This window comes from Pipistrellus hanaki (genome assembly GCF_964339955.1).
Source record: "Pipistrellus hanaki genome assembly, chromosome: 16".
Lineage (NCBI taxonomy): Eukaryota > Metazoa > Chordata > Mammalia > Chiroptera > Vespertilionidae > Pipistrellus > Pipistrellus hanaki.
In genome coordinates, this window is record NC_140518.1 from 41927706 (window position 1) to 41936014 (window position 8309).

Consider the following 8309-nt stretch of genomic DNA (forward strand, 5'->3'; position numbering starts at 1 on the left):
TTTACCTATTTTTTTCCCTCATGGCTATGATCACAGGGACTGTATGTTTTATACTTTAAACATCAAACCATAATTGATTATTTTCCTCAAAGTTCTCTGAGGTGTTTAGGGCTCTGTAACGTTGTAGCTATGGATGTCCTGGTCACACACATGCACTGAGAATGGAATGGGGAGGGGCAGTTCATGTGCAGTCAGAGCCCCAGGAAGGCGCAGGTTCCTCCCGTTCGGCCTGAGTAGTCCAGCAACACTGTGCAGAGTGTGTGTTAGAGGAATATGTTCATGTGTATTGTTTCCACTGGAGTCTTCCAGTCATGGAATAGAAAAGTCACAGAGAAGCTAAAAGTAATTCAGTTGTTGAGAAACAAGAACTGCTTAGGTGACAGTTCTAAATGAGAGTTCTACCTTACAACAACACAGAAAGAATAGCAAGAAAGCTGCTTAATTTGCAACTAAGCACAATTAAATAAACTCTTCTTTCTTGACTGTTGAAATTTTGATTCTATTTAAAAAGCATCTTTATTTGCTTATTTCCTTAACTAGAGGCCTGGTGTACAAATTCGTGCACATTGAAAGGAATTAATTGGAAGCAATATTTTAGAGGCCAGGGAAGGACCATGGTAGGTTGGCTCCAGGGTGTGTCTGGCCCATTTAGCCCAGCCCCAATCGGCTGAACTCCAGCAACAAACTAACCTACCGGTCAGAGCGTCTGCCCCCTGGTGGTCAGTGCATCTCATAGCGACTGGTAGAGCAGTCAACTGAATGGTCAACCAATTGGTTGGACACTTAGCATATTGGGCTTTTATATATATAGATACCAAATTTTGTTTTGAAGTATTAGATTCATTTTCTTGTGCTTGTTGTTTTACTAGGCTTGATGGCATTTTTCTGATTTTTGACAGCTTTGCCTACATAGGTGTGAATCTTCCGTCACTAGATGGGCTGTGTTAGTTATCCTTGTAGTTTTCTTTGTAGTTATCCCTGTAATTATCCTTGTAGTTGCCCTTGTTAGTTACTCTTTAGTTATCCTTGGTGAGTTATGTTGCCAGCCTGGTGAAGTCTCTGAGTAGAGGGTTGAGGCTAACAGCTCACCTCTGCTGAAGACTCCTAGTTTCTCTTGTGACTAGATCTGGGAGGCACCTCCTGAGTCTTTTCCCATTGTGAAGCCAATTGAGCAAAGGAGAAGGAATCCTCTTTTCAGTCAGGAGAGAGCATGGAACCTGGGTATCTTTTAGGTCTGGTGGCTGGTGCCAAAGACGGCAACAAAACTCTAACCTCTAGCGAGGCAACTGCTGGCTTAGAAGGGTTACTAACGATTCAGGAATACCTTTCTGTGTCCAAACCAGTTATGTTAAAAAACAAGTATTTACTTCATTATAAAAGCAAATTTTTTGTTCTGTGAAAGGTTCTAACATAGAAAATTTTTAAAGCAAGTTTCTGTAGTACTATATCTTTGTTTAAAGCAAGGTACTTATAATTTCTTCATGATTTTTTTTAATATGGATAATTTCATATAAGTATAAAATGTGTGAAATTGATTTCTAGGGTCCTAGATCTACCTTATTCTTTTTCTTAAGCATCATTATTGGACTTCAACGTGAAGGCTTTGACCCTGACTTTTTCTTCATTGATGGTGACATCTGCTTGTGGTTGGAATTGTAGTAACTGCAGAATGGCAGTTGACATACTCAGTGTTTCCTGGGAGCTCGGATGTTTTGTATGTTGAATGTTATTTTACCTTAAAAATGAATTTGACCACAGTTCTAGACATGGCTTTCCACTCAGGTGACTAGTTCTAAAGCCAGCCCTGCAGAATCCTGTATACAAAGGAGTCAGACCTGAAGTATGCACTGTGGGACTTTGGGCTTAAGTTCAGTGTTTCCTTTAGTCTAAGCTCTTGAATTTGGTTGATACAGAATTCTTTATATTATCTTGATTCTAATATCACTTCCACTTAGCTTCAATACTTCCGAAGATTCCAACTTAACCTGACATGGATTTAATGCCAACCTTTTATAAGGGCTTAGAGTTTAGATGTTCAACATGGCCATTTCAGTGAGGAGTAAACATTGCCTTAGTGCAGTGGTCTGGTCAGCAAACTCATTAGTTAACAGAGCCAAATATCAACAGTACAATGATTGAAATTTCTTTTGAGAGCTGAAAGCCGACTTTTGTGCATGGGCCATGAAGTTTCAGTCGCACTGTACGTGTGCACCCGCACATGGTATTTTGTGGAAGAGCCACACTCAAGGGGCCAAAGAGCCACAAGTGGCTTGCAAGCCTCAGTGCCTTAGTGTATTTTGCTTTTTCCTCTGTGATCTTTCAGTACGAGTTGGCCACAGGCCGATTTCCTTATCCAAAGTGGAATAGTGTATTTGATCAACTAACGCAAGTCGTGAAAGGAGACCCCCCGCAGCTGAGTAATTCGGAGGAAAGGGAATTCTCCCCGAGTTTCATCAACTTTGTCAACTTGTGGTGAGTACTGGAATTACGAATGTTCACAAATGCGCAGTGAGAACAGTGAGGTTTGTTTAACCTTAGCAACACTGGTACGAACAGTGAGGTTTATTGAACCTTAGCAACGCTGGTATGTCACACTGGGGAAGGGGAGCCTTCTCCTGTCACTCTGTCTCCTGAGCTGGGACTCCGGATCATTGCGGCTACATGGGCGGTTCCAGCTAACCTGGAGGGCCCTGCTCTCTTATTCTACTGCCCAGGCATGGATGTAAACAGCTGGGGGTGGTGGAGAAGCACTGCCTCCTGGTTTCTAGCTCTCGGTACAAGAAATACAGCCCACGTGAGACTGGCCCTCTCATTCTGATGCGGTTTTAATTGTGAAATTGTACCAAATTACTTGGAAGCTTTTACCAAGTGAAGATCCTACCAGGTCAGGCTTTCAGGGTAGATCTCTGCTCTGACATAACATATAACATGATTGGGGTGTGGAGTCAAGTTAGGCCTAACGTTCCATTGGTAGAACTGTAGATTAGCTCTCTGAAACCTTATTCCCAGGAAGGTGAACTCCACACCTAATGCTTGGCCACCTTTTAACATTATGCACGTATGCATGTGTGCCTGTGTGTGCAGCTCCTGGGAATAAACGTAGGCAATTATGGTGATATATAATCTTGCTTCATGCTGTTTCAATCTGTATTTTAAATACAACAAGTTTTGTTATTATTTGACTATTTTTAATAATTATTTATCCAACATAATTTAAAAATTTATATTTACAAGCAAAATGCCAGAGTGTTTAATATATCTTCTTTACATTTCTAAAAGTGCTTTGTTTTTCTCTTGCTCGTAGATTGCCTAATTTTTCCTGTTCTCTGATATTGGCATGTTGTCTCCTATTCACCTTTGCATCTGAAGGAAAAAAACTACTCAACTCTTTATAATATTTCTTTTGTGAAATAATACTTGGGGTAAATGTGTTTTCATATTAATAATGTTTGCTTTGTTTTGTTATTTTAGCCTTACAAAGGACGAATCCAAAAGGCCAAAGTATAAAGAACTTCTGGTGAGTATGAGACCTTGGTAATGCCAGCTGTCACTTCAGCCATGGTCTGCTCAGCGTGCTGGCTCACTGAGCAGGCAGTGGCCTTTCACAGGCAGACAGACAGATAGCTCTACCTCACTGGGCTTTTGTAAAAGGTTCTGAAACAAAAGTGTTTGGAAAGAGAAAATTTGAAGTTACAGCTTTCCTACTGATTTACTAGGTATGTTCTCATGGAAAGTTTTGATCTTGACATATTATAAAAATTAACCTGGAAAATTTATAAAAAATATATGTTTTGTTGATTTTTAGAAAGAGAGGAAGGGAGAGGGATAGAGCGATAAAAACATTGATGAGAGAAACATCACTGATAGGCTGCCTCCTGCACACCCCTTACTGGGGATCGATCCTGCAACCTGGGCATGTGCTCTGACCAGGAATTGAACTGGTGACCTGTTGGTTCATAAGTTGATGCTCAATCACCGAGTAACTGGAGAATTTTAAGATTCACTTTAAGGAGCCATTTTATTTTACCATGTGGTTTATGTATGTGTAACACATCTGTAAGAGTTTATTGTGCTTTTTCTGCCTTTATAAAATGTTCTCATGGAAATAAATCTAGATTCATACAGCCAATTCCCCTTTCTTTTAAAAGTTCTCTCCCCCTTCCCCCATCCCCTATGGGACCTAGGCCTTTTAAATAGTCTCCTGGTAGTGGCATTGGTCTTAGGGGTGAACAAAGTACTGTGACCTGATAATGTGGGAATATTTTAAGAAAAAAACACACCTGTTTGTCACACTTAGGTTCTATCTCTCAGACTTATGGTCAGACTTATGATCAACCCCAGGTGTGACTAAAGATACCTAGTCAGGCCTGGTTGGTATGGCTCAGTGGTGGAGTGTTGACCTGTGGACCGGGAGGTCACTAATTCAATTCCCGATCAGGGCACATGCTCAGGATACGGGCTCGATCCCCCCAAGGGGGCTTGCAGGAGGCATCCAGTCATTGATTCTCTCCCATCATTGATGTTTCTATCTCTTTCTCACTCTGTCCTCTCTGAAATCAATAAAAATATATATAAAAAAATAGCTATCCAGTCATTGTGCTTTAGAGAAGCTATTAAAGAAAAATACTGCTGGAGCTGGAGTATGAAAAGGTGGGTTTGTGAGGCAGATGTGGGCTCCGGGCTGTGGAGAGTGTGGTGCAGAAGTTCATAGGGTAAGTTTCTATTGAGTTCCTTTGGAGCAGGGTGAGAAGGATTGAAACATCTTTTTGTTCAGGATTCATTTTGCGCCTGGGGGAATGGGCAGTTGAGTTAGTGTCTTTTCTGAGACTAGCACTTGTGGTCATGGAGTTCTTGGTTCTCAGATGCTTTATGCAGAGGAACAGCAGTGCTGTCTGCCTTAGCAAATGCTCCCTGGCCCACAGATTAGTACCCAGGCCAGCTCCAGATTCCAGCCTGAGCATCTCCCTGCAGGCCACACCGACTGACACGCCTCCTGGGGATGCAGGCCGTGCTCGCAGCGCTGAGCTGGTGCTAGTGGTTGAGCCTTTAGTTCTGTGCTGTACCAAAATTGGGAAAAGCCCAACGTGGGCTCTTATATAAATTTTCATTTGTTTTTTTCTTCAATTTTCTTGCAGAAACATCCCTTTATTTTAATGTATGAAGAACGTACTGTAGAGGTCGCAAGCTATGTTTGTAAAATCCTGGATCAAATGCCAGCATCTCCCAGCTCTCCCATGTATGTCGATTGATGCCGCTGCTATGTCAGACTCTAGAAAAAAGGGCTGAGAGGAAGCAAGACGTAAAGAATTTTCACCCGTATCACAGTGTTTTTATTGCTCGCCCAGACACCACGTGCAATATGATTGGTGTTTGTTCCATCATGTCTGTATATCCCGTCACCTAGGACGTGCATCCCCGAAGTATCCGACTGATGACAGTGTTCGTGCTGGTCAGACCTCACCTGCTCTTTCCTGATGACATACTCATGAACGTGGAAGTCAGTACGATCAATTTGTTGACTGTGATTAGATCACATCTTTAATTCATTTCTAGACTCAAAACCTGGAGACGCAGCTACTGGAGTGGTATTTGTCAGACTTCCGGTCCTGGAAGAACGCAGTGAAGGATATTCTGTGTCTGAACGTAGAGACTCAGCGTGAGTGAGAAGAGCTTGCCCAGCCAGCGAGACGCATTGCCTTCTGGAGCCGGGAGACAGGAGGGTTTCCGTTCTTCACCAAGTGCAATAGACTTTCTGAGCTGAGGTCCCGTTGCTTTACGGTCACAGTCGATGTTCGGGATCGATGTGCTCGGCCAAATTCCCGTTTGAAATGTCATTTTAAATTAGAATGGACTTATCTTTACCAAAAACCATGTTGCATTCAAAGAGGCGAACAGTAAAACAACGAGACAGGACAGAATGTGTTTTTTTCTCCTTGACCAGTCCTTCTGCTCTTTATTGGGAGACCGGGAGTCTGCCCCTTGTCAAAGAAGGTGCTGATCCTAAGAATTGTCACTCAGCATTTGGTATGCTGCCAACCTGAGGTTCCACCTGCCACCATCCACCAGGACTGAAAAGAAAAAAGTACGGAGGGCAATGTTTACAGATGTTTCCAATGCTAGCATCTTATCTGGAACAGCTCTTAGCAGCTCTGTCTTTCCCCCCTTTCCCGAGCCTGATACTGTAGCCATCGTAACTCACTACCAGGGAGAAGTAGCGAGGAGCAATGTGCCTTGATTGATTAGATAGATAGAGATTTCTCGTAGGCAGCAAAAGACCAAATCCCAGCTGCTTGCCGTCACTGGTCCAGGTCTTCGGTTTCTGAGCCTCTTTCCCTGCCCCTGTAGTCTCTTGCCACTTTGTGTCTTTTGCTTAATCCAGTACTTTGCCTCCCCCCCCACCCCCCAACCTCCTATTAAAAACCTTTATAATTACCAGGGATGTTCCTTACTGAGGATTTCTAGCCCCAAATCTCTCAGATGCGCCAATGTTTAAAAGGCTGAACACCATGGGGCTCAGTAACGTGGTAGGTGAAAAGGCAGCATCTTTCTAGCAACACGAGTGACCCAGGGAGGACCTGAAACGGCAGTCTTAGGTGAGCTCAGCACCTGTGAGAACCCTAACAGGTCATCATTTCTTGGAATTGGGATTCTACAAGAACAACCCACAACCCTACAGCCCCAGAATAGTGATAAGCCCATTTAAACTGCTCTCTCTGCTGTGCTTCCTCACTCCCCCACCAGCCAGGTTCCCTTCAGGTTTGCTCTGGCCTCCCTGGCACCGAGCATTCGGCTCTGCGAGCAGCACTGTGAGTGGTCCCAGCCAGGTGAGGCGGTTCCAGAACCCCGGGGGCAGGTACCGCTGTGTCTCCTCCCAGAGTGACAGTCATCAACACTATACAACAATAAAGGGAGAATGGTGCTGTTTTAAAGTCACTTCCCTGTCAGTTTCAGAATTTAAAAATGATTTATCGCTTTGGTCCACTTGCCTAATTTTCCATTTCTCCCCTATGGCATCATAAACCTTAGACTTCCCAGTGTTCTGGAAGGAAGCGTTGTTAGGTGTCTTCCTTCAGCCACACCAAGCCATCATTCTCCGAATCTCCCGGGGACTCAACTTCCCGTCTGCTGTCAACTTCCCGTCGGGCTCGGCGCAGGGTCACTTTGCCATTCTACAGTGGAGATCAAAGCAGTGCTGACTGTCCAGGAGCTAAGCTGATCTGACCGTTCTGTTGTGTGGGTGACCACATCAAAGCAATTTTAGTGTATTAATCATAGATTACTATAAACTATAAACTTAAGGGCAAGTTTATTACAATGTATCTTTATTAAAACAAAAGGGTGTATAGTGTTCACAGACTGTGAAAATAGTGTAAGAACTGTACATTGTGAGCTCTGGTTATTTTTCTCTTGTATCATAGAAAAATGTATAAAAATTATCAAAAAGCTAATGTGCAGGGATATTGCCTTATTTGTCTGTAAAAATGGAGCTCAGTAACATAACTGCTTCTTGGAGCTTTGGAATATTTTATCCTGTATTCTTGTTTGAAATCCTCCTCTATTTAAGATATATACATGGAATCGAAGTGTTTATGTAATAGTTCTATCCTTTTGCCTGCAGGTCAGTTGTAATAAATCTAGGATGTGATGATGACTTTGTAATTTGATTTTCTGAAGCCAGATCCTGAGAGGGGAAGATTAAGTAAATTCCATTAAATTATCTGTGAGTTTCACCTCGGGAGAGAGTCTCTTCTGGACGTGTTTATGGCTTTTCTTTCTGCTCCTCCTGCCGTTGCTCTATGGCTTTGCCTTCTCTTTGAGCAGGTGGGAGGCCAAGTCCCCTGAGTGTATTCTCTGCTGGCTGCCCTGCCCTGCCCTGTGTTATGACTGCTGGAGGGAGAGGGTGCAGTTCCCCCTGGGACAGGTGGAGTCTAGTCTGCTGGGCTTGGGGCTTGGTCACCAGCCACACTCTCTGCTCCTGGTTCTGTGGCTGCTGGTGAGTGTCCATGTCAGTTCAGCGCCGTCTCTCACGGCTCCCTGGGTAAGAGGAGGGGAAGGGAAGGGATTTGTGCCTCTCAGACCTGAGAGGTTTATGAATGGGAGGACTTGATGTGAGCAAAAGCCTCGGGACCCTGGGAACTATTGGAGAGGACACTGAAGCCCGGGCACTGAATGTGTCTGCGATCCTACCACCTCTCAGTCAGTGGGCACACTCTGACTCCTGCCTATATGTTAACTTGGCACCTTGCCATTCTGCGCCCGCTTCTGATCTGACCTGAGGGGCAGGAGGGACCCCTACAGGACCAAGTGTG

The 8309-nt window shown here is 43.8% G+C and overlaps 1 protein-coding gene across 5 annotated transcripts in view; it reads left to right on the plus strand.

Annotated features, from left to right (window-relative positions):
* The window catches only part of MAP2K4 (mitogen-activated protein kinase kinase 4), a 97386-nt gene extending 89648 nt beyond the window's left edge, over positions 1–7738 (plus strand). For all 5 annotated transcript variants that reach the window (XM_084862640.1, XM_084862641.1, XM_084862642.1 and 2 more), the window contains 3 exons: positions 2324–2472; positions 3472–3517; positions 5136–7738. In XM_084862640.1, coding sequence (XP_084718766.1) covers positions 2324–2472; positions 3472–3517; positions 5136–5249 — 309 coding nt within the window. In that variant the 3' untranslated portion in view covers positions 5250–7738. The remainder of the gene's footprint in view (positions 1–2323; positions 2473–3471; positions 3518–5135) is intronic.
* The last annotated feature ends 571 nt before the right edge of the window (positions 7739–8309 follow it).